The sequence below is a fragment of the Thunnus maccoyii genome, chromosome 7, assembly GCF_910596095.1.
Source record: "Thunnus maccoyii chromosome 7, fThuMac1.1, whole genome shotgun sequence".
NCBI classification, from domain to species: Eukaryota; Metazoa; Chordata; class Actinopteri; order Scombriformes; family Scombridae; genus Thunnus; species Thunnus maccoyii.
In genome coordinates this window covers 23,237,576-23,265,410 of record NC_056539.1, presented here as the reverse complement: position 1 = coordinate 23,265,410, position 27,835 = coordinate 23,237,576, and the positions used below count along the sequence as shown (strand labels likewise).

General features: G+C 40.4%; 1 protein-coding gene across 1 annotated transcript in view; it reads right to left on the bottom strand.

Moving 5' to 3' along the window:
• nek7 (NIMA-related kinase 7) overlaps positions 1 to 25,574 on the bottom strand; it is a 65,175-nt gene extending 39,601 nt beyond the window's left edge. The window contains exons 1-2 of the mRNA XM_042417379.1: positions 25,197 to 25,574; positions 1,934 to 2,021 (exon numbers count right to left, since the gene is read on the bottom strand). Coding sequence (XP_042273313.1) covers positions 1,934 to 1,993 — 60 coding nt within the window. The 5' untranslated portion in view covers positions 1,994 to 2,021; positions 25,197 to 25,574. The remainder of the gene's footprint in view (positions 1 to 1,933; positions 2,022 to 25,196) is intronic.
• Between the last annotated feature and the right edge of the window lie 2,261 nt (positions 25,575 to 27,835).

The following is a 27,835-nucleotide window of genomic DNA, read 5'->3' as shown; positions in this document are numbered from 1 at the left end:
GGGAGGCCCACTACTCCCACCCTCACCAGTCACCAGCCCCCTTGAGCATGGCACCATGCAATATTCATCCTCAGCCAGTCAGCCAGTGAGCCAGCCAGGCAGTCAAAGCGCAAGGATTCACCCCAAAGGTGCTTCTCCTTCTTCTCCTCTCAATCTGCTCCACAACCGCACCACCTTGTCTCAGCGCTTACAGACAGATCCATGTCTGTCAAACTCTGCAGTGACGATCAAAATCTGATCTGAGGGGCCTCCTCACCAACCCTCCCACTCACTCAAAGAGCAAATGCGCCATTAAAAATGCACATCTTACCAGCTCATCTCGTTTACCTAATGCATATGCATCATACCTTCGGGACCAAGAAGAAATTATATTGCAAGCGATACAGAATATCCTTCATCGCATATACAATTCAGATTTCTTCAGGAGGCTGGTGGGGTTTTTTTTTTCCCCTGTGCTGCCAAGCAGACTGAACCTTGGGAAAGTGTGAAACAGATACAGGACTTGTTGAAAGACACCCATCTGGATGCAGGTTAGACAGCAATCTACATACTGTACTCTAACCGACTCGCTCTCTCCATCTCCCAGTAAATGTGAAATCAGTTCAGACGAGCCTCTATGTGAGTGGAAAAAACATGATGCAACGTAGAAAACTCACTGTACTACCAATAACATTGCCACAAAATCCTGGGCCTGGAATTAACACTGATGAAAACTGCTAGAAATAGATTGAAAAACAGTGGGAAAAAAAATCATTAAGCTTGAACAATAACACATAATCAACTGCTGGGAGATCAGTAGATCTAGTGTTTGTGTGTGGATGTGTAGGGGGTGTTGCTTAAAGTCAAATTAATCATTAGAGCTTTTATCTGACTTTCTTCTGTGTGCAACCCAATTATCCTTAATTTTGCAATTACAAATCTTAGAATAAATTAACTCCCTTGGTAATTCCAGTGTTAATGTTGCAGTGCCCTTGCATACACAAGGAAAACAACAACAGGCCTATTTTTAGTGTTGTTTCTTTTCTCAAAAAAACAAAAAAAAAAATCCACATTTACTCTAGGGCATATGGATGATCCTCCTTGTTTAAAGTTTATTCAATAGTTATGGAGGCAAAAACATCCTTCTGGAAAGAAATCAATGGGCCTGATGTTGGAGGGCGGTATTAAAATCCAACAGTGACCAGATCTGCACAGAGCAAACCTGAGTTGTATCGAACCAAAAGAGGCATGCAGGGAGGCCAGGCTCTGCCAGCCTCCAGAGCTCTGATCAATAGAAACAACTCAACATTCATCCACTGCTGTCTATCTCGCACACAGGCTGCAGTGGTCTGAAGGATGCTTGGACTGAAAGGTGCAACTTGATTGACGAAGAAGAGGGGGAAAAAAAAAAAAGGTAATATAGAATATTTACAGTTCAAAATGTGAAGAAGGAGGGATACAATACTTGAAATGAATGGATGAAACACTTCCTCATTGTAAATGAACCTACAGGGAAACAGTTCGTAAGACCATATTCCTTATTTAATTTAACAACATTATTCACTGTATGATGAGATAAAAACGTGATAGGACTTGAGGATAAAGGATTTTCTGGCATAGAAACCCTTAGCAACAGGGGTGGACAATGTCAGTATTTGTAATTTTATAACACAATATCGATCATGATAAAGTACATCTGCAAAGAATTCAACTGAGAAATTGTTTCTAGCTAAAATAACCTGATTGTATCATTTTTAGGTGCTTCGTTACCATTACTTTAAGATTTTTAGTTTTTTAACAGTAAAATCTAATACTACCATAAAGCAGATCACCTCACTGGTTTGCAACTTTCATATGACAAAAACTGTGACAGAACACAATTTTCAATTATCTAACCACATATGTCATCATATCGCCAATTCCTGTTTGCTGTTTGTCTGTGTGTGGAGTCTACCTGGGGTTGAAACACTGGCACGGCTGCTTGCTGTCCTTGTGGCTGGGTGTCCATATCCATGGTGTCAGGAGCTTGATCCTTTACACCTCTGAGAATCAAATCCACAAAACAGAACTTCTGGTTAGCCGTACTCAACGTAGATCATCAGACAAACATTCGGCGGCGATTTCCTTTTTAAAATACCACAAAAATTTAGTTCTCCCTGCAGAAAATAATAACCTCAATCAACTGGACAAGCGTTCTCTGTTGTTCAGCACCAAACTATCAAGTGCTGGTTGCTGCCACAGTTTGGTTGGTGTCCAGTTTCAGCAGAACTGGATCCCACGTCATGCCTGCGGATTTGACACTCTTTGTCTGGGTTTGTCTCAAGTTGCGGCATGGAGGAGCTACAGCAGGCAGCGATGTTAATCTGGACAAAGCAGAGATAATGCCACTCTATATTTCCTTGGCATTCCTCCAAGTAACGTCTCATTGGAATTCCTGGATATACCAGCATCTAAGTAGTTCCACTTCATTTTCTTTTTTCTGAGGAAATAGGTCACGCAGAGGTGAGCGTGTTGAATGCGGGTGTATGACACGGTGCTGTATAATTGCATTCTGGCATGTAGCCTAGAAGCAAGCTAATTGCATAAGATACTCCACCACCGGTTGCTTGGCTTATCACCACACTTAAAACAAACAGTGCCATAATATGAAATGTTACCTGAATGAATAATTTACACAAATCTTTGAGAAAAAGTATGATGCAAAAATTATATTCACTCATGCAATTAGCTTATGATTACAGAGTCTCAACTCAACTCATGTATGTGGGAAGCACTCAAATTTTGACAGATGCTCCAGGATCAATTCCAGTACACACAACATGGTAACATAGTGTAACAATTAACACCAATTTACTCATAATTTACACAGAACGGAGTGCATGAATAACAACAAGTATGTGTCATCCACAAGTAAACACATATATAAGGTGTTTGTATGTATTGCACATACAAAATTAAGCTAAAGAAATGTGAACACACATTTGCTGTGCTGTTTGAGTGTGTGCAGACATGTGAGTGTGCACATGCATCTGCACACACACACTATTCTTGTGGGGAACATGGAAATAGCGAATGTTAGAAAGCATTAACGACAGAAGCTATCGACAGAGGCAGAGGAAAATAAACGTCCAGACTTTGCTTATTCAGTACTCAGGAATGGGACAAAGGAAATGGCCAAGACTATAATGGTCGTCTGCAGATCCAGATTCTAGTGCTGGATTTATTATTCTACCACAATCAGTTGTCTATTTGTCTAAAAAAAAAAAAAAAAAGTCTTATTTACATGAATACTGTACATGCATGCAAACACAAATGAACACACACACATTAAACTTCCACTGAAAGAGAAATGGAGACAACACACTTCACAGGAGGACATTTGCATGTTTTTCCACCAGAGTGAAGGCAGTCTGTCTGCAGATCTGTCAGTCTGTCATTTGTGTATTACGAACTGTCTCTCGTCTCTGTCCCCTCTGACGAACAGACAGCAAGACCTCAAACCTCCCTGGCCAATTAAAAATCCCCCGGTACATTGAAGAGGAAAATGGCACTGAGGAGCTGTCTCCCCGCTGATGTCGTCAGTCCCATTCACTAAAGGTTAATAATGCTAATTAGACCTCTAGATATCTGCAAGGCACTAAGGGCATGTTTGTGTGTGTGTGTGTGTGTGTCCACATGTATGTAAGAAGGCATGTGTATGTGTGCGTGTGAGCTAACGAGAACTTTACCAATTCGGTGGTTGTTTATTTTAGATTAGTTCGGCTTTTCTTTCCTGGGGTTCGCTGGCCTTCATGTGAGCTTTGAAGATCATAAAAATAAGTGTTTGCACAACACTTTTTCTCCTGGGATTGCAATGACTACATTGGGAATATTTTTATTGAAATTTACATTAAAAGGTTGTTTCAAACAAGTTTAAATCAATTCAAAGGTAAAGATGGTTTACAAATTGTAAGGATTTAAAAGCACCCGCTGCTTGAGGCAAAAAAGGCAAAAATAGAAAAGGATTGTTAAATGTTCAATCCTGAATCTTTCGGTTCGTATTTTCGAGTAGAAGGAAAAATAAGACTTTAATGTTTATAATGAAATTCTTCTGACAGACAGATATATTTTTACAAAGCATATCCAGAAAAATGTGCTCATTATATGTGCAGGTACAGTGTGCGCAGACAGAAAAAAGTGGTAGAAAATGTTCAAATGTTACTGTAAGCTGTTTTAATGTCTGAGTGACACATCTTAATATGTGGAGCAAAATTCCTTATAATCATAGTACAACTTAACCTAGATCGTTCCCATGTGTCAACATGGGAACAATCCCATATGCTCCTTCCCATGAGTCAACCCAAAAAAAGTTAATAATATAGCCACAAGCAGCAATAATCAGGGGGTCCAAGCAGGTTTCGAAAAATCACAAAATTTGACATTTTTAGAGCAGAAGACCAGATACAGATGACTTGAGAAATTGAAATGATGAAAGAATTTTCACTCTAGGCCAAGCCGCTCTCAAGATAATTGCGAAAACGTAAACTTGATTATTACAGCGTCACCTTGAGGTCAGTGTGTGTCATTATATGTGCCTGAGTAGTGGATGGAATTTGCAAACCACCTGCCAATTTCTGGTGTTTCTAGGTCTTACGGTTTTTGCTGCACAAACACTTTTAGCAGAGAAGAAGAATAATAAAAAGAAACTATCCTGCCAGATATTTTATGACATGTCTATTTTGGTACAAACATTTATCCGCCAGTGTGGCGGATAGCCTTCCGAGATTTACTCGCCAAACGGAAAATCTACCCGCATTTGGTGCTTGGAAGGTCCCTGTATGGTTTCCACACACTTTCTCACAACTTGAGGCAATGACATCACATGTGCAAAACTGGGGTATTTTGTCTATTTAAACTTAAAACGCTTACAACAGTCAAAATGTTGGTGATAAAATGCTGAACGAAGCCACACACCACTCTGCTGGTTTCGGGTGTACTGTCAAATATTTTGGTGAAGTTTGATCAAACATTTGGCAAAATAGAAAATGTTGTGCATACAATAGGCTACTAATTACAGTAAGACACTGAATTTCACTGCAGACTCACTGTTTGACCGATGTGAACATCATTTGAAACACTTGCTACCTAATATCCAAAGAATGTCCATGTCAATTTTGGTATAATATGAATGAAGACTTGTGGAGATATATATGTTAATTGATTTTGCATATTTTGAAAAATATAGAGTGACGGGCTTCTGAATTGACCATAGGTTGCAGTAAGGCAAAATTTTGTCACAGTGTATGTGCTGAAAATATTTCAGCTCTGTAGGACGTACAGGTGATTTATTTTGAAGTTTGGAGTGTGAAATGTCTAGAAGTTTAGATTGTTGCAATAAGCCACGCCCACTTTAATAAATCATTACCAAATTTTATACGTTGGCCGAGTCGTGACCCTAGATCATGCAAACTGAATTTTGTAAGAATCCATGTAGCCAATTATGAGATATAAACTTCGCTTTTGTGGCGCCCCATAGTGGCAGAATATCACAAGACTGTGTAGCGTAGCTTTAACCTAGCATCCGAACATGTGCACCGAGGTTGATAACAATAGTTTACACCGATTTTGATTTATGAGCATTTATGTGAAATTTAACTTAAAGACACCGGTCTAAAAATGTATCATTTCAAAACGGATAGACGTATTGAAATGAGCTCGATAACTTTAGATCAGCAAAGTCTGTATATGATTCTAACAGTTTTGGGACGACTGGCCCGACGGTTTCTGACAAGTTGTCAAAAATAGGATTTTAGGAAAACTGAGAAAAAGTCAAAAAAATTTGACATTTTTAGAGCAGAAGACCATTGGAGCAAAGATGCATTTGAATTAAGAGAGTTGTTTGAGATGACTGCAAAAACATAAACTTGATTGTTACAGCACCAACTTGAGGTCAATGAGTGTTATTTTAGGTGCCTGAGTAGTGGGTGGAATTTGCAACCCAACTTCCAATTTTGGTGACTTTTGGTTTTGGTTATGGTTTTTACTGCACTAACACTTTTAGCGGAGAAAAATAAGAAAGAGGAAGAACGAAAACATAAACAATAGGACTCCAGCAGCGAGCTTCACTCCTTGGACTCCTAAAAATTGGCCTTAAAATGTCATTACTTCAACATGTAAACCTAACCAGAGGTTCCTATCAAACAAAAGAGAATAAGAACTTCAGTATTCTGCTATATCGACACAATCACTGAAACATTTTAAACATAATCACACTAATGAGGTTATTAGTTGACCACTCAGACTACTCAAATCTCAGCAGCAGCATATTTCTCTGTTCTTTATTTCTCTGTTTGGCATCTTCAGGTTAAGCAAACACATTGTTGCTAACTTTGAAACTAACCCCCCTTCACTTTTCCAGCAGTTGGAGAAACAACAGACGTGACTTTTCTTGGTCTTGACAAGCTGCAGCATTTTTTTTTAACTGACACGCTGTAGCCTTTACTGTACATTTACTGCCAGATTGACAACTTACTGCTAACCTTGTCCTCTGCTCCACTCGAATTCACCGTCACTTCTCTGCTGCTCACTCTCTCACTCACTCACCTGTTACGCACACATATTACGCGCTGCCCTATTCCTTAAAAGGAGATACGCTACCGAGAGTTTCCCAGGCAATGACACAGCGGTTAACTCACGTTTCAGAACAGCGCTGCACAGAGGCTCCCAGATGCTATTTATTTCCAAATGAATGGATATTTGGCATTATTTTTGGCATAAAATAATATTTTTTTGGCCTGGCAGTGGCTCTCATTGGCCTGGCGGTCCACCAGGCCTGTACAATTATAGGGTAAAGACTGTAGTTAATAAAAATATTGTCTTTCAGATATTTATATCAGCATATTTATTTTCACATTACATGGGTGGTTGATACTTTAATGCATTAGGGAGGAACAATAATGTTAAGAAGTTCCTCATTAATATGCAAATTATGCAAAGTGTTCTACAATTTCATCAATTATTCTGTTAAAGGGAAAATGCTATATTGTGTTTGGCTTGAATTAGACCAACTACCACACACACCAAACACCATCAGCCTACCACATACTGACCTACTGTGTACAGTGATGACAGGATAATTTTTAATGATTATGAGTTTGTTAATTTTTAAAACCTATTATTAAGATGCCAATGATGATGATCAAATATTTATAATTAATTTGGCTTCAGGCCCTATTGAGACAATCTGGAAAAATCCTGGATCTGCATGGAGGGTTTTAATGCAAGGTGAAAATACAGCTTATTAGACACAGGCTGACTGGATGGCTGGTTGCCTGACTAGCTTGGTGTCGTGGCATTTTGATTTCGGTGTCACAAGGGCCTTACAAGTCATCCACCCGGTTGGCCTTCCTGCCTCTCCTTGTGATTCTTTGCACTTCAGCTTTGCGTTTTGTTAGATTGGGGCTGGCACCCTTACTCCCCTCTCTAACCCTCTTGTGTTTCTGACTGTCTACGTGTCAAAATAACCAGGGGGCATCTGAGCTCCCTGACGTTCTTTCGCCTCCCACATCCCACGTTAACAAGATCAATTAAGACTGCCACGTTAGATTAACACACGCCAGGAAACAGCACAATTAATGAAGCTAACTCAATCAAGAAGAGTTAACGAGGCGAGGTCACACACTTAAGGCTCCCACTCGCACATAGTTCAAGCAAGGTGCAACCAATCAAAAGCCAAGATCTAGCGACTGGACAAATCAAACATAAGATTAAAGACTCAGATTGACTTAAGCTTTCATCATGTTAACCTTAAATCTACTAAATCCCTCTCTCCACAAAACCCTGCTCCACTGTTTCCACAGTTTCTCTCATAGTTCCACAAAAAGTCCTGCTCTCATCACAGGAAAGAATTTCTGACTTCCAAAACATTTGGTGGTCACAAACAGCAGTGGAAACTCAAGGTACAAGTCCGCCTGCCTTTCTGTCATGTGGCCGAGAAATGGTGGCTGGCTGGCTAGAATTTTGGCAGCAATGGGGCAGCAGCAGCTAAAAGCTAAATCCCTTAACTATTCATAGATGCATGCCAGAGCCCAGTTCAGAGCTCTGGTCTGAGACAGCTGCAAATATACAACAGGATAGAACTTTTGGTGTGCTGTAGGGAGAATCAATACAGGGTAAATATGTGGATATGCTACTAGTGTGTGCCTCAAATCCTAATAAATATATTTAAAGCTTCAAGTTTTACCATCAAGACTTGTGTTTTAGTGCCTTTGATAGGACAGGATTAAAACGTGTGTGTTTTTAATCAATATCCTTCAGAGATATACAAATTCAACACTAGGTTGAGAAGGCAAAAAGACCAGACCCATATTTTTCAGGAAGGGAGGGCTTCACAGGTTACACTACAAATGTTTCTACAAATTATCCATAACTGTACTGGATGAGGATACAGTGTAAAGGTAAGTGAGCAAGCAAAAACTCTATATATATATCTCTCTGACAAACTGATGGTTGTTTTTTCTGAGGAAATGGGAAAAAAAAGTTTCCCATCCCATCCAGACCACCAACCACGCTGTGTAAACAACCACTGTTTTCTGACTATTTTCCATCTAAAATGAGACCCGACAAGCCCGACATTCCCACAGCAGGCCCAATCACACATAGCTATATAGATATATGATAGAAGAAGGGAGAAACACAGTGACGAAGCATGAGAGGAAGAAAGAAAATGATATTAAAACCATTGAGTTATATTTTGTCTTCTCTGTCTTACACTTCCAGCACACACCTGATTTTTTTTAACTGCACAGGAGCCGACAAATCAGGTGTGTGCTGCACAGGACACCTTATTTCTAAATATGGGCAGAAATATGAGCTTTTCACAGGTATTCTCACATCCCACCTTCCATCACTGCCTGTGTTATTTGCTCAACAACACCATTCTCCTCTATGTTGGCACCGATGTGACGCGGTGTGCCTTCAGAAAAGACACAGGAGGGCTGTGACCGAAATCGAGACTGAGTTTCCAGAACAAATATGCACCAATAGACAGATTCTTCCTACATTAGACTCAAAGTATCCATCAAACATTTACCAGGAAATGATGCTGCTAACTGTGCAAATGCAACATTTTATGTTCTGTAGCTTGTTTATTGACCTCTTGAGCAAAATAATTCTTTTACTTTATAATTTCCCCCATCATTTTGACAACCAGCTTCTTGCCCAACTTTAAAAACGTGCTCTATAAAAAGTATGTATAAGTTGGCTTTTGCAACGTGGTGAACAACAAGTCATTCAACCATAATATGAAAGAGCATATCTTCAGTCAACTAGAGCAAAACTGAATGGGGGGACGTAAAAGCCAGCAGGGCACAGCAGGGATGGAGTAGGACAGAGTGGGACAGATGCAGAACTGAGAAAAATGTCAGTATGGAAAAAAAGAAGCTTGTTAGCCCTGATGTGTTCATGGTCCTGTGAGAGACGGTGTGGGGAGCTGTGCACCACAGAAGTTGGCAGTGGCTTTAGGTCCTCTTTAATCCCTATTTCCTCCTCTCTGCATTATTCATTTAAAATAGGAGAAGAGGAAAAACAAAGAGGGGACCGATTATAAAAAGGTGGATCAAGGCAAACTCGCAGGGAGGGGGGATGAATTAGGAAGCGAGGGGGAAGGGTCCTGGAAGTAAGCGGTCCCAAAGAGAAGAGTGCTAAATCAGCTCTCGATCCGAGGACAATAAATATGAACACAGACTGATGAGCTTGGGCCTGAGAAGGAGAGAAAAGAGAAGGGCAAGAAAGGGGGTGAGGAGCAGGGTTGGGGTGGATAGTTAAAAAAAAAGAGAGAGGAAAAATATAATGTGACACTATCCGGCCCGGGTGTAGGATGTGAAGGAATCAAAGGCACCTTTGAGGAGCCAGAAGACGACAGTGAAAGTGCTGGAAGAGTGGTGTCCATGATTACAAGAAGTGGAGAAACCTTTGAGTCTGTGCTCATGAAAGCCCACCCCAGGCCTCGTCTGAAACCCCTGCTTGACTAACACTGATGATACAGAAAGAGAAAAAGAGGAAAAGAGAGAAAGAGAGCCACTAATGATGGAGGGGTCCGGATACTACAGACGCAGCGTACTCTCCAATTCATTTTAATCACTATTCAGAATCATTAGCCCAAATGTGCGAGCACTCGTGTACGTTGGACCATGAGCGGAGAGAGAGACAGAGAGTAGGAGAGGACCAATTACACCTCAGCATGTGAGCCGGTCTTTGAGGTCTTTGAGTAAGATCGTCCAAGACTTGGTGGAATACAAAATGAAGAGAGGAAACTTTATTGTCTCTCAATCTAAAATGAAAAAAAAACAGCATGAAGATAAAGGAGGAACCTTTAGAAATACGCTTTGCAAAGCCTGCCAAAGACACTACAGAGTCAAATCATTTAGACTTTCCAGTTTCCCAAATCTGGCTACAAAAGTATTAAGTTAATCAGGGAGCAGCTCAGCGTGAATCTCAACCAATCACACAGAGGAACCAAACAATAACACTGACATCAAACAGGATTCATTTTTCAGCAGTCACAACATTGGGCTGGATTAATGGCTAAGTCTCTTTCAGACTGTACAAAGTGTGTGCATGTCTCATCTCGTAGTGTGTTGGAGCGTACAGATCAATGTATCTGATCAAACATCAATGTGATTTTTCAGGCTCTTCAAATTCAGTGTGAAGGTGTGTGTTTAATGTGTTTGAAAGTCATGTTTGACACGCAGGTCTGCAGACTGATGTTAAAAAAAAAAACCAAGATAAAAATAAAGTATAACATACACATATATGTGTATGAGTATGTGTGATATCTTTGCACAACTCAGACCTTCAGCCTCTCCCTCGTGGAGGGAGCACAGCGAAATGATGAAAAAGGGAATTAAGACAAAGAAAACTGCTGAGGTCTATAGGGACACTACAAGGCCGGTGATCCATAATGCTGCTTGCTAACTATTTATAGCCTTCTTTACATTTTTCACTTTCAGATTTTTATAGGCTAATGATTATTTCACTGCAGAAGTAAATAGCACAGCACAAACAGCCTGGGCTTCATGTGAGGCCTAAACTGATTTATTCTCTAACTATCCAAACAAACTAGCACAGTGCTCTGCTTCAGAGCGTGTACATTTCACCTACTGCAGCCTCTATGAAACACATACGCACTATCACCTGACCTTTCCTGAGCCAGTAATTCCATTAACAACACTAGACTCTCCTCTGTCTTCATCTGTGTGTGTGTGTGTGTGTGTGTCTGCACGCGCGTGCACACCTGCACATTTGTATTCCCTCCTATCTCAGTTTTCCTTTCGTATCCTCATCCACCATGTATAGTAAAGATGTCCGCCATTGAAAAAAAAGAACTCAAGCACATGCAGGTGTCAGCCACTCTCCTCCCCTTTCTCCTTCTCGCTTGCTCTTGTCCTCGCCACCTCCTCCCCTTTGTGCTCCTCTGTGCTCTGTTGCTCCAGTGTGTTGTTGACATGAGCTGGCACGTGGCTAAAAGCCCGGGCCACCTCTCTGTTCTATTGTCCTGCCCACTCCACAGCAGCAATGACGACTCTCTCATAGCGAGAGGCCCTTTGTTGCCAGCCTGTCACTTCAGCAGGTGCCTTACAGCGAAAGGCAGGAGCCAGCCAGCCAGCCAGCCAGCCAGCCGGCCCGCGCCGCTTCGTTAGTGCAGAGCACCGTTTGATGTGCTCATTTCATGAGCCGGCGACGGCAGCCAAGGAGGATGCTAATAATCACTCGAAAAACAAAAACATTCCACTCAAGCTTGTAAAAGATAAACTACAATTTCAATGATAAAAGAAGAGTGACAGACAGCCATGGTACCGGTTGAAAAAAGACCACCAGCCACACTACCCCTCTCTTTCTTTTCCTCATCACCCCCCCCTTTTCCTAGGTAAAACCAATTCATACTGTCAATCACTGAGAATAGACAAGGTATATTGACAAATTGCTGACTGTGTAAGGAAAACAAAATTGTGTGGGCAAAGTATGCAAAAACAGAGCTGCATTTAAGACAGCTGTGTGATCCCTCAGAAACCAGCTCGGTGTGTGAAGGAGCAGGCTGTGTGAAGGAGAGAACCCCCCCAGGCGTTCAGGAGAGGGGACCCTGGGGGTTTGGGCTATGCTTGCACACCCTCACTACATTCACAGCCCTTCAAAATGCCATATCACCATCACACCTCAGTTAAAATAGAAACTGAATGCATAATATGTGAAAATCAAGAGCACTTAATTTTGGCAGGCTGATCTAACTGCAAGTGATGCCATAACTTTTTAGGATGTTCAAGGGAATGAATAGGCAGGACATCTAATACATTTTGAATGTATCCCCCCCATATCTAAGGCACGTGTTTGAAGCATAGATGTAGTTCCAACTCCTGGCTAAAATTGGTCCGAGAACAGAATTATAACTTCTAGGGTGCCACATAAAGTTAAATGCACTATTATAGAGGAAATCTTTGAGACTATTAACATAACGTCCAGGCTAACACAGAGACATGGAAATACAAATGTGAAGTGTCTGGTTTAGGGTTGCAATTTTGATTATTAATACGCTAATCGTTTCTTGATAAGGTGATTAATAATTTGGTCTATTAAACATCAGAGAAAAGTGAAAAATGCCAATCATAATACCCTAGCATCCAATGTGACATCATCAAATGTCTTGTTTTGTCCAACCAACAATCAGAAACCCCAAAATATTCAATTTATTGTAATGTAAGAAAAGAAAGAGCTATAAAGTCTTGTATTTAAGAACATAAAACTATAGCAACTATAGCACCATAGCAACTAATGATTATTTTCATTATCGATTAATCTGTTGATTATTTTCACAATTAATTGATTAGTTCTTTGGTTTATAAAATGTCCGAAAATGGTGAAAAATGTAGATCAAGACGACGTCCACAGATGTCTTCTTTTGTCCTCACCACCAGTCCACAACCCGAAGATATTTAGTTTAGAAGCTGGAATCAGAGAATTTGGACATTTCCTCTTGAAAAAATGACTCAAAACGATTAATCAACTGTAAAAATAGGTGGCGATTAGTTTTCTGTTGATCAACTAATCGATTAATCAACTAACTGTTGCAGCTCTACATAAAATCGTCAAATGATTGCCAGGTCTAGCCTTTCTAGGAGAAAGCAGTGCTGTCATTGTTGTTGCTGTTCAAATGTGGCACTTTAATGTGAAAACCCCCAAATATGTTATGATATTTGAAATTAATATATTCAGGTTGAGCTCAGTATATTATACGCTATTTAAACCTCTCTACATTGAACAATCTTTACACTGTAAGCCACCAGCAAAACAAAAGCAGCAAAATAAAGCTAAATTCTATGATAATTTAGTTATTTGGTTATTAAAGCAGCAATTTAGGTATTTTCTTAGGGAGCACACCTCTCAATTTATTTGAACCAAATATCCACACCCAAATTTGCACACCACAGCATAACGAAGAACCCAAGGCTTTAGGTTGCATTAGTGCCCCGTGGCATTCACGATGCAAAACAGAGCATTGCGCAGCAGAGCAGAGCTTCCAGTGCTGGAGGACCAATAAGGGCTTTGTTTGTTAGCCATGTCACTGACTGACCACCAAATTAGCTTCATCACCTCTGGCACCAGGATATCAGATGTGACATTCTGTACCACAGGGCGGGGGCCCAGTTTGTCTGCAAGGCTAGAGGGCTTATAGTTTAAAAAAAAAAAAAAAAGAGAGAGAAAGAAAGAAAAATGGGGACAAATGAGGAAATTTAATAAAAAATAAAATGAGGGAATGCCTCACGCAGTTTTATGTTCTGTTCTAAATAAAGGATTGTTTTACACAGCATTGCGACCAAGGGTCTGGTCTTCATCAAAACAGCTGTGTTTTCTGAAGCCTAACCTCGTGATCATGTTAACAGGAGTCAACACACGAGAGCATCATCTTCCAGGCAGCATTCAGACTCTGAAATTACATTTACCTCTGGTAATTTCGATAAAGGAGGTGATGAAGCAGGAGACAGAGAAGACATGGCCCATTTGAACCAGAAATTGCATAATTCAAACAACCAACTGATAGAGAAACTTGTAGCAGAAGTAGTGCTTTCTACCCTGTATGCAGGTTCTAGGACAGCAGTGACAAAGCAACAACTGCTGATCCATCCCTGTGTTGTTTGGAGACGATGAGGCCTGTCATTTGAGTTTCTCATCTGTGAAACAACCATTAAAAAAAAAACATCTGGTGAATGAGAGACCAGCAGTCTCTCATACTCCCTTCAAGCAGGTTTTTTCCCCCTTTTCCCTGGATAGTTTGAAGCAGTTAGCCAGCGTCAGCGTCGAAGTTTGTCTAAGAGGAAATGACAAAAGCAAGATGTCCAAATCATTAGTAATGTGAGAGGAGCAGTTCCCAGGCATGTCTCGTTACATAGCTGAGTGCTAACGTGAGGGCTAAGGGCTCGTGTTGGGGCTTTACTGGGCTCAAGCCTTATATGCTCCGAGGGGGGGACGGGGGAATACGACCACAGCCCTTCAGCATCTTCACCGTCAGTAATGGAAACATCTAGGACCCAAAAGAACCGTACCTCAACTCTGTCACTTTAAAAGAAGAAAAAGCGATACAAAGTGCGGCCCACATATCGATGTAATACACGTAAACATGCACCCGAACAGATGCAGGCTCGCACAGAAATAAATGTCAAACTGGATGCATATACTGAATACATACTAATAGTGGGCCCATGAGAACATGGCTCCACAAAAATCAAGCTTGGTCTGGCTCTGGTTCGGTTTCAGCCTGCTGTGGCTTCTGCGGTGGGCCCTGCTGGCTGCCGCACACACACGCACACACAATCTCCTAACCAGATCCAGAGCACTACTACTCTATCGGAGGTCAAGTACAGTGCTGTCTCTGCATTCGAGTGTCGGTGTCACACTGCCAAGAAAGACAACTCCTTAGTATGAAACAGACAATAACGTGAATCTTTCAGTTGATTCCAGAAGCACAGTTCATCCTGGCTTAGGATCACATCACATTGAAATGATTTGCTTTGACCAAATATGTAAAATCTAGAAAGCAAAGCCAAATCAACAGCTCAAGGTTTCTTCAGGTTTTCCTTCAAGATTTTTTTTTCTTTTCCCCCACCCTGCTGAAATTGAAATTTGAAAAACAAAAACAGTACGACGGTTAATAACAGTGATGCAGGCAGGGATGCATTGTTCATTTCCAGACATATGGCTCTGCCTTGAAGGGTAGATGAGCCTTTGAGGAAAACTTGGACTGAAAATAAATCAGGAATAATGTGACTATATAAAAGACAGTCAACATGTTTTGAAATGGGTACTTGAGAAAACAAAATCTGCTGGCTCCTATTTCTTTACTTGCAACGTCTCTATTACACATCAGTATTCTAGGGAAAGAAAATATATGCTTTGTCTATTTTCGGTGCACAATAATGAAGTGAGAAATGAAGCTTATTCTGCTGTTTCTAAACTGCTCTAGCTACCTTAAGCCAAAAGTGCAAGCCAAATACCTCAAAAATGTACATTTGGACTCAAATAATTATCGAAACATAACCCCACATACCTGTGAGCACAACACATGCATAGGCAGACACACAAATGCACGCACACAAGAAGTTCAGCGTTTATTTTTATTCCTCAGGCACTCATCCTTCTTTGCATGAGTGCATCACCCGGCACACCGACAGAGCATCCGAGAATGTGCGCGAGTGTGTGTGTAAGCAGCTGACGATCAGAGAATAACGTTACCCCTAAGGGGTCGCACTTCTCTCCATCCTCGCCCTCCACCCCTATCCCTCCTCTCTACTTTGTGCCTGCAGGGATTTCCCTTTTCAGTTCAGGAGAGATGTCAGACCTGTTCCACCATCCCTCACACAGAGGCTGGACTCTGCCCTCCGTTCACCCAACATCTGTAAAACTCCACAAATCAGCCTCATTTCTAGATATCAGGGCCAACTGGGGCTTAACAAGGCCACAACTCAACATCAAACGCACCATTTGTTTATTTTAAACCTAATTCCCATTGGGATGTTAATCTCTGCTGGACTCATATGAATTCAAAGACATGGAGCAAATGATGAGGAATCCCAAACTCTGTTTGACCGCTTAGCTGAACACTGGGCCCCTTAAAATGTGACTAGCCTGAAATTACAGAGTCCAAGTTCCAAAATCACACAAGACCTCTCACAAATACTCAGAGATGGGAACAGAGCCTGGAAAAGCAGGAAATAATCATGTGTCACAATCTTGTAAATAGATATCCTTGTCCAGCTCATAATAGCAAATAAAGTCTTAACCACTATCTTAATCCTGTCATCAAATCCGTCTCACTCCACTCTAAACATCGTATAATCAATTCCTTCCTTTCTTCTCTCCCATCCATCCCTCTCCAATCACACAACCGCGCTTACACTTTGTCACTCTTGCCACATCTTCACTCTGTCATCAGAAACAGCACAAATAATGAGAACCTCCTCATCTAAACTGTTCATTGGGCACAGAGGAGCAGTCTCTTAGAGGAGCAATCACACAAACTGCTGCCCTCAATTTATACTTGAGAGGAGCAGTTTGCATTTTAAAAAAGGCGTAGGTTTACTTTTATACCCATCAGAAAATAAATACTCAAATACTAATCCAAAACAATACAAGGAGAGTATGGTCCATGATGCATCATCATCAATATCCCCACATACAACCAAAATTAAATGTCAACATCACCAAAGTCTGACCAAATTCCTGTTGAAATTTAGGTCATTCATACCCCCAAAATGCCACCTAATATTCTGATTTGTGTGTTACAGCTAGAACTATCAATAGATATGTTTGATGATGCTTCACACCAACATTTTACATGTTCATTAAATAGATATTTTCACCAAAAGAATCTTGTAAAAAATACAAGTGTAGGCTTATCTATATCACAAGAGAGATTTTCAGAAAATGAAAATGCCAGTAACTGAAACGGCAGAAAAAGACAGAAGGGAAGAAAGAGAGCAAGAGAGATGGAAAAAGAGAGAGAAAAGCTCCACAACAGGGGATGAAAGCAGCTAAACCAGAGAGGTCTTCCCTGCCTCCTTCACACATTAGAATATTAATATTAATGAGACTTCCTGTTTTTTCCCCCCTCTGTTTTTCCCCTCAGTCGATTTGAACATGAAAAACTTAAAAAGCGCAAATTCCAGTAGTTGCGTATCACAGTTTGACCCGGAGCCACACAGCAGACACCAACCATGACAGACTCGCTGTTCAAAGCAAGCGGGAGCTGCTTTCATCAGGGGATCCTGGTGTTTTTTTTACAGTGTGACACCACCAGCCCATGCCATCTGCCTTTTTCTAAAATCAGAACTTCAAGATGTGTTTCCTGCTTGTGCATTGTTTTTAGGTGGGCTTCACAACCAAGGCCCAGTGTCAGACAGGCCTTTGCTGCTATGCTGCTTGCTGACTGCTGTTTACAGCCAAGCCCCGCAGTGTGGCGCAATGTTAAATATTCACTGTTAAACTGTCAAGCCAGAACTGGTTGGGCGCCCAGCCAAGCATTCACAGTACAGTAGCGTCGGATTCTCCCCCTCTTCAAACGCAATCCAACCAAATGTATCACTTCTAAATCAGTCCAGCCTAGTTCCCTGCTCCCACCACACACCCACTTCCTAAAACGCCTAGACTGCTGAAAACCACTTTATTAAACCCTTTCTCCTCCATGCATTGTTCTTAACTTATATTTTCTTCATCATAAATACTGTGCAAAAATACATTAACACACCATCGTTTGCACTTAAAAAGACACCTCTGCTCTAGGCCTTAGTAAGCCGCTGCTGACTCTTGATGCCTGCCTTCAGACATCTGTAAAATATTTTTATTCGGTGCCCCAATACCGCACTGGCAAAGGTCTCTCATCCTTGGCTTGGCAGGACTTCTGACAGAGCCAGCCGGCAGCGCCATACAGGCCTAACCCCTGCTGCTGCAGCTTCCTGCTGCTCTGAGGGAGTCAGGCTGCCTGCCTCCCATTGACTGTGGGCCAGGCTGGGCAAGGAGGAGGAGGCTGAGAGGAGGCCCCGGGTAGAGAGGACCCCCAGGAGAGGAGGGCAGAGGCAAGAATGGCAGGACAGACTGAGAGTCATAGAGGTTGAGTGTAGGAAGAGGGAAGAAGTGGGGAAATTAAGCAGGGAAGAAGGGGGGGAAGAGAGGCAGTAAAAGAGGAAGAGGGGAAAAGATGGGTGGCACGGAAGTGGAGAGGGAGGGAGACAAAGGGCCTCGAGGGCAGACTGGGCAGCAGGAGTTGAGGGGAGCTTCTCATTATGACTCTTCTTCCTTCTTCATGCCCCTAGGCCTTGACCACAACCTCAAAGCCCCAGGCCAAACCGAGAGACCAGGGAGACCATGGAAGACTGCTGTGAGTCAGGGTACAAACACAGAGGGAAGGAGGGGAGGAGGGAGAGAGATGTCCCCCGCACCCAGACGGACAGCGTGAAACAAAGACAGACTGAAAAGAAAAATATATATATGGATTTCTCAATTAAGGTTTTCTGCCCACGATCAGAGTCATCTAAGACTATCTATAGATTTTACTACATAACACAGAGCCAGACCATTTTCAGAGTATATTCACATTAAAATCAGTAAAGCCAATCCAATTTTGAACGACTGAATAGCTCCACATTAAGAAAACACAGACTGCATGACACTCTTTCTTTTAATAGTTTCCTCGTGGAACTGTGTACGTGGATGGGATTTGGACAGTTTTACATTGCCAGCATGAAGAAAACAGTCTTAATACCGTTTTCATCTAATAGCAGCACGTACTAGCATGGTGCATATGAAAAATTGTAGTTCTAACACATTAACCTTTTTTCAAAACCAAGTTTAAAACCAACAGCCAACACGCAAGGACAATGTGAATATCATTAATTTAAACTGTTTGCTGTTTGTTTGTTTTGCAGTTCACTTACTTGCAACATCAGAATAATAGAAAGGTTTCCATTGTTTTAACAGAGCTGGTGTATCCAGAATGCAACGGCTTACAAAAAACAAAGAATAAGGCTTAAAGCTTAAATTAAAACCAAAATGCCTTAAGGCTGATTTATGGTAGCTCACTCAACAGAAATGACATATTTTCAACTGAAAAAAGTGCCGCTCAACACTTTCCTTTTATGTCGCGCACCTGGAGAATTTTGTTATGTTGCGAACACCGTCGTATTTTGTCACGCAGTGTGATTGGGTAGTGCTAACGTCGCCATGGAGATTGTAGTTTTCACTGAACTTCCTTATTGATATTTTGTTCTGTTACCTTAGATAACTTGTAACATCCTTGTTTAATTAGTCCCGGTTGGGATGATATAAGGCTGATGTAACTAAACAAGCCAGCTGGAGGATAGCATCTGGTGACATGGAGACACAACCGAAACCTTTCGCCAAAGCATGAATTGAAAACGTTGCATGACTCTTGAATTTCTGTTGAGCGACACTTGTCAAAAAGTGTCGAGCAACCTACCATAAATAAGCCTTTAGTGTGCCCCGATCCTTCTCTTGCAAATCAACCTGTGACGTCACAAGAAAGAAAAAAAAATGAAAGTGAGAAAGAAAGACAGTGTGCAAGACAGAAAAAAAAAATGTCCCTGGCTTTTCACACTAGAAAGGGGGAGGGTAAAACAGACAGTCTGTCAAAACAAGATGCTCTCATACAAATTTGCTCTCTTCTGCAGCAAATCCCATGTGAAACATTAAGGCTCATTTGTGGTGAGGCTGGAACAAACGCCCATAGCACAGTAAGCAAGCAACACACACAAAAAAAAAAAAAAAAAAAAAATCATCTTCTCTCATTCTGTTCATGAGTGCAAATTCATATTGCTTTTGTCTCATCTCATGACAAATGCATACTGTCACTGTCACTGATGTGGTGTTTACAGTGGCATATAGCATCTTGTAATTATTCTGTGAAAGTGAATTTGTATCCTGAGGGATTCGTATTTTTGCATGTGGATAATCAAAAGAGAAAGAGAGGGAGAAGGGACAATTGGAGAGTGATCTTGAATAAAAAAACAATAGTGCTTGAGAGCCATCTTTCCAGGACAGTTCCCAATATGCCAACATGGCTTTAGTAGCTTTGTTTAGATAACAATATACAGCTGCATATTCCTCAACAGGCGGTAACCTGCAGGCGTATTTCTGATACTAGATATTAGATATCAGATATCTACAATATAATGCATGTGAAGTTAGTCCAGAAATAGCCCGAATAAGTCGTTTTTATGCAGGCTGCCACTGTATTAAAAGGTTAAAGTACTGACACACAAATACAAGGCCCACTTAATTAACAAACTGAACACAACAAAAGCATCAGTGTATTTAACAAATAAGCATTTTAGCTATATTACACAGCTATACTGGTCAACTCCCCATCTCCAATTAACTAAAAGAAGCTACAGCACCTATGTCAAAATGACATATATCATAGTCTTCATCGAGATATCTACTTACTTTCCATGTAGATTAACAACATTATTTCTAAGTAGGCCCTGTCTGAACCTTTCCATTGTGCACTTTAGCAAGGCAGGCATAATGAAGCCGTTTATTACTTCCTCTTTGTTGAATACATTTTTTCCACTAAAAGGCTCTTTACTATAAGTGAAAAAAATGCCTTCTTTGTTATTGTTTTAATGAATCCATTATTTGAATAGGTTCATTACTCTATTACATGTTAATAGAGTTGTTTCATATAGAGGATTTCACAGCTGAAGATGAGAGCATGGCTGTAAAAAAAAAAAAAAAAAAAAAGCATTTCAAAACAGCCTTTGCAGTGAAATAAATCACTGATATTGTGTGGTCATGGCATAAGCTGACCTGGGGTCACTGAAAGCGTTTCATAAACTTTAAACAGGGTCCTAGGTCAGTCATTTTTGTGTTTGCATGTATTTGTTGTCTGTTTCCCCCCAGAGCACTGTAGAGCCCAGTGAGAGAAAGCATCAATGCCACAGTGAAATTGAGAACTTTCACGTGACGTGAGGAGCCGCGAGGCATCCTCTAAGGATATTTGAATGCTTGAAACATCAGTGACCCTTCATAAGATAGAACGGAGATGGATATGAAAAATATTGACAGGCTGGCTATTTGAGGGGAGTGTAAGAAGCTGCTTAGACAGCCCACTCTCATTGCCAAAGACCTTACTCTAAACTCTACCAAACTAAGCCTGGAAAGGAAAGACTCAATTCGAAATTCTTCTGGGGAAGGCAACAAGCTTGTATTTTCTTTTTCTGTTTTTTTATTATTTCATATTAACAAAAAAAAATTGCAAGGCCGGAGCACCAAAGGAGCCTATATCCTAAGCAGTGATCTGCTACCTTTGCCAGCATCATTTCTGTACAATTCTTGGCCAAGGTCTTTGACATCATGCAAAAGACAGTGTTTAATGTAGCTCAAAAATGGCCTTAGGAAGCATCTTCCTTCAAATATGCTTTGCGAAAGAGAGAAAAAAAAAAAGGCGCTAACATTTTTTTGTTCTTTGTGTAAACCCAAAGGCAAGATGACTGTTAAAGTGGTCAGATGACAAATGTCTCATCTGATCTTTAATCCAGTAAAGGGGCCAGCTCCAGGGTTTAAAACAGGAAACTCTCACAGGATAGAGCGATCTGGTAAATTCCACTGCGCTAAATCACTGCTTTGGGTGCAGCAGATTTATCCACAACAATGAATGAGAATTTAGGTCTAACTCTGAATGTCTCAATAGTAGAAAGCTGCCGTTATGACTACACTGACCTGACATTGGCCAATATTTATGTTGTGAACAAAGACTATGTCAAAACAAGGGAAATGCTGTTGTTTCTTCTTTCTCATGAAATAATGGAATCGTAAGTGCCTCCACCAATAATCAAGTAAAATAAATTGTGCAGGGAAAGGGTCAAGTATTTTGATGACAAAGCTCCTTTTTCTATGCGTCTTTTTTTTTTCAGGGATTGTCAGTCAAAGAGCCTAAACACACTGCTATCACGACTTTCTAGTCTGGCTACCTTTATTTAAATTCAAACAATAGAATAAAGCAAAAATAATTAAGTTTTGCTAATGTCTGTCAAAAACAATTCACCTCTAATCAAGCTGAAATTCAAAGTGGGATAAACTGGCACAAATCCCCAACCACAGACACTGATGCAAACATTTGGCAGCCATTTGCTGATCATCCGGTTCATGACACATTCCTTGATAGTCAACTTCACAGAGCCAGCCGGTGTTCATCTCCATCACCTGATGATGCTGGCAGACTAAAGCCTGTTGTCTTTGACGATGATCGAATGTGGCGACATAGAAGTGAGTAATAATTGGGTCAACAAGGTATGTCGGCTCCAACTAACTCTCGTCTGAATCATCTCTCTGCAGCGTAGCCAAATGTGATAGTGTGACGCCTGAAATATTTGGCTATGATAGGTAGCGACAGCGACATGGCATGAGTTAATGTTTTCAACCTACGTGTGACCCCCAGAATGGGTTGGCCAGGCTGCCTACATACTTGTATACTTCATCTGTGGGGTTTAATTTTAGATGTATTTTCTCCTAATTTCTTTTTCTATTTTATCTCTTGTCAAGTTTATTACTATTATTATGCTTATTGTAATTATTATGTGTATTGGAATGATTATTGTTACTATTGTTTTTATTATTATTATCAATATTATTATAATGTGAAAGATGAGCCATTACAAAGCTGTCCACTCAAGTCTGGACAGAGCTTTGGATGTAATCAGCATTTCGTGGTTTTGCAATAACCATTCTGACTCATAAGAAAAGCAGTGAGTCACACAAGTAACTTTTTTCCCCCCCAAAGAAGACTTCTTGATTTATTTTTCATTCAAATAAACCAACTCTTTACAACAAGCAGTAGCTCTCTTCCAAATAAACCCTGTCTTCCAAGCTATAACTCTTGTAGTGTTAACAGAAACAGAAACAGAAAGCTAGGAGCAACCTTCAAGTCTTTCCAGACAGATATGTTTCAGCATATAATACACACTTTAACTATATGGTTTACAGAAGCATACTGACATCATTTCTGCTGAAAACAACTCAATGGCTTTTAAGTATTTGTTTCAACAACTTGGTTCAGAAGAAATACTTAAGTGGTCTTGTGTTAGAATTTCTGTGTAATACCGTGACTATCATGAATAGAAAGTATGTGTTAACTAGTTTGGTTGAAGTCCAACATATGAGGGTTGGAAATAACAAATGGATAAATTCATATACTTGCTCTTAAGCTTTAACTTGATTTTATTTAAACTTAACTTGATTAAAAGATACCCTGACTTATTAAACTTGTTATTGTTGATTAAACAATTTAAGTAATCTATTGATTAACATTTGCATAAGTGGCAGCATTTATTGTTTAATACTCGCACTGGCTGATGTAGGGCTGGGCTATATATCGATATTGTGATATAAGACTAGATATCGTCTTAGATTTTGGATAACGGCATATCGTGATATGGCAGAAGTGTTGTCTTTTCCTGGTTTTAAAGGCTGCATTACAGGAAAGTGATGTAATTTTCTGAACTTATCAGATGATTCTAGCTGTTCTATTATTTGCCTTTAACCACTTAGTTACTATATCCCTATTACTGATGATTATTTATCAAAAAAAACATTGTGTAAATATTTTGTGGAAGTATCAATAGTCATCCCTACAATCAGGGCACAAAATCAGCACCAGCCACCAGCCAAATGCTGGTAAAATATGCAAATAGTAATCTATTGAGTGGCTGATAAAATTTGAACATTCACTTGCCATTTGGCTGGTAGACAAAAAAGCTAATTTTGCACCCTGCCTACAATATTGTCACAATATCAATATTGAGATATTTAGTCAAAAATATAATGATATTTCACTTTGTTCATATCACCCAGCCTCAGCCAATGCATCAATCATGCCCACAACAATCTGCTGGACTCTCCACTTGTATGAGGTCTCGCTCTCAAATTGATGTTATCCACACAAATAACAATTACTTGAATACCACCAGCCTCGATGAGCTAACAAGCAACTTGGTGAAAGACAAAGTCATTTAGCCTACTTCCATGTCATCACTTGCTACTGGCATGTAGCCATTTAAACTATCCTGTCTCTTTGCATGTTTTTATGCTTCTTCGCTACCTACAGTTCATGAATCAAGTTTCAGTGGGTTACCTTTGCCTCATCAGACATCTATCACCTAAATATTACTTCCATTAGCTCTGTTTTTCATTTTTAGCTCCCCCCCTTCATACACATAAACAGGGCCCTATAAATAAATTGTCAATGAGTGTGGCTGGACAGCTGAACGAGCACTGGCATTCAGTGGAAGCTGCCAGCTAAGCTTAACCTAAGCAGATAAAATGAAGCTATGCAGATTGCTCATTTAGCCAGGTATCTACCCTCCACCTGAGAGCATGTAAGGTATGCACATGTAGTCTGCCACCTTTGTAGTGCGTTAAGTTTATAGGATGCACATGAAACATGCAATTTCATGACAAAACAGGCACATGAAAGAGAGCATCTACCTAATAATTCTCTTTGACTTGGAAACACTCACTTTCCCTAAAATACTGAATGGATACATAAAGTCAGATAATCATAAACAACACATAAACATCCCTACACTGCAAACACACACACAAACATAAATCGGCCTTAGTGTAACAATACAGAAAAAAAGACAAACGTGATCTACATTGCCTGAGTCTCATGTTTAAGAGTAGAAGTTTAAGGCCTTATGAGGAAGTAATTGTGCCTCATGTGTACTGTAACATCATTGTAACAGTCACAGTAGCATGGCAATAATAAGTGGCTAATCTATTTGACTACTCTCTTGTTTCCACCACATATTTAGCTAAATGGATTTGTTACTATGTGTAGAAAGCTAAGTTGTCATTTCGCACTCTGTAATAACACTACAGTGTCATTATTAACTTCAAATGACAGCGGCGACTTTGTAAATTCAAGGTAGTGAAAGTTAGCAATGCAACATGCTAATAGCCTGAAACAGGCTAAGCTAGCTAGCGAACTTCGTAGAAACTTTTTCAAGTGACTGTCAAGGTCGCATCTGAACAACAACTAGTGACTATTATGAGCTTTCTATAACTGTCAATTCCCAAACAAGTCAAAAATAAAGCGAGGAAACAGTTTACAAGTGGCTCATTAGCCGTCCACTGTAGTACAGTTTCATAAATTCACTGTCAGCTGTCTGAGTTCTTACCAGGAAGTGGGACTCTGTTGCTAAGCTGTTCCTTCTTCACGTTGAGAGCTTCTCCTGATGGTTATGGCGGTCGTCTTTGTTTTGACTTTCCCTTTTCTTTCCAAGGGCGCTTCAAAAAGTCGACTCGTCGGGCCCTCTCTTCCTGCGTGGCACTGTTGCTTGAGCGCTGTAAAGTTTTGTTTTTTAAAGAGGGGGAGAGAGAGAGAGAGAGAGAGAGAGAGAGAGAGAGCCTCTACTGCGGCTGCTGCAGAGCCAGTCGAGATGTGTACGTGTTTTCAGACAGTCTCTCTCCACTAGGCCCCCCTCATCACACCGCACTTCTGACCCGTGTGCCAGTAATGTAAACAACCCAGCATTCCCGGAGCGCAGAGGAGGGGCAAGTGTCAAAGAGTGGAGGGAAGCTGTCAAATACCGCGAGATTCAACAGAGAAACTCCAACTCAAACCCACCCTTCTCATTTTACTCCACGTTTTTTTTTCATTCACATCAAATGTGATTATTTTCCTTGATATTTACTGAGTTAATTTTTTTTTTACCTTTAGAAAAAGTGGGGGAAAAAAGCAGTCTTAACTTAGGGTCAGAGTTATTGGGTTATTTGAGGGGAGATCTTACTCTTAACTTAAACTAAACTAAGACTCAGTTCTAAATTCTTCTGGGGAAGGAAATAAGCCTTTATTTTCTTTTCCTGGCGTTTTATTACTTGATAATAATAAAAAAAAATGCAGAGCCGGAACACCAAAGGAGCCTATATCCTAAGCAGTGATCTGCTACCTTTGCCAGCATCGTTTCTGTACAATTCTTGGCCAAGGTCTTTGACATCATGCAAAAGACAGTGTTTAACGTAGCTCAAAAAATGGCCTTAGGAAGCATCTTCCTTCAAATATGCTTTGTGAAAGATAACCAAAAAAAGGAGCTAACATTTTTTTTTTGTTCTTTGTGAGAACCCAAAGGCAAGATGACTGTTAAAATGGTCAGATGACTTTTCTGTAGCTTTCATTCAGCATCCCAAAGTCTTCCTCAGCGGATATGTTATGAACGATGTGATGGTGGATTTGTAACTATGTGTGTGTATGTGTGTGTAAGTAGGTAGGTAGTGGGGGGATGGGGAGTAAGTAACTTTACCACAATAATATACAGTAGAGACTTTTAATCCATACTCTGCATCACACCATATGATCAAATGTCAATCTGAAAACACATTTTTAGAGCAAATTTTATATCAAATGTAAGCATACAATCTAAACACAGTTTAAGGTCGTACTAACAGTAACAACAACTGAACCCAAACATTCAGAGTACAAGGTAAAGTGGAGGGAGCCTCTCACCAGATGAAATCAAAACAGGAAAAATAATTTACAATATGTACAGTATGTCTCTCAAACAGCTTGGGGGGGAAAGCTTTGACAACTACTGAAAGGACGTAGATGAGAAATCCTCATTTTATTCCAGTGATTGCACTGTATTGAGTTGGGAAATCCAAAGATGATATTGGATTAATCTTACTGATTAATTGATGTGTACATAGCATTTAAATGTTACGGCTGGTTGAGGTGATGCAAATTTAACTACTGTTTGGTAGTTTAATCTATAAAAAATCATCATATGTTTATAAGACGATCATATGTTTTGAATGGGAAAATCTCGGTCTTCAAATGTAACTAGCTGTCAGTTGTCAGTCCAAATGGGAAGTAGTAAAAAGTACAATATTCCCCCCCTGAAATGTAGTAAAAGTGTAAGTACAAGTACCTCCCAATTGTATTTAAATGTGCTTCTACCAAATTCTCGTAAAGGGGTCACAAAGTTGGTCATTTTAACTTTACTTAGACAAGGCCTGATGATTCGTTGAGCGTGTGTCAGTAAGTGTGTGTGGGTGCAAGAGAGAGACAGCAGAGGCAGCCTAGGCTTAATGGATTCTCCTGAACACATACAGTCATAAGCACACATATCGACACACACTCTTGTTCGTTATCATCACACACTTGCATGCAGAATACCCACACATCCCATCACACACACACACACACACACATGCACGTCTGTAATTGGGAATATCATGAGAATTTATTGACAAAAATGGTATTGCAGATTGACTCGCATGGACAGCGAGAGCATCTGGAATTGATCAGCTTACACTGCTTTGATAAAAGCTTCGGTGCTGATTTCAGACTGACAATTCAAACACTGCTGATACACAGGAAACACATCTGTCTTCCCATCCCCATTGTTAATAATCAACAAGTTAGGTGGGGTTGTGTTTTTTCTCCCAACTTCAATAGCCTTTTTTGTTAACCTCACTGCAAATATGGAAAAGGGAGAAGATGCCTGGAGTGTAGGATTTTTTCCCCTTTTTCTTCAACAACAGTTGAAGATTAAAAGAAACGTCTCAGAAATCTGTCAATTCTGTATGTGAATAATGCTGTGTGGAATTTAATGGCATGAGTTATATTGGGTTTCCTCTACACCCACATTTTCTTTCAATAAGATCAATGGCGCTCAGTGACAGATAGGGACGGTCTTTTGTATCTTCAAATTTCAGGTTTCTGAGGGAATAATTAGATGGATGGATGAAAAGTAATGCATCAGTCTGCGAGGGGAGCTGCACCCAGAGATCCTCTAGTTCAACACGCATGCCTCCACGT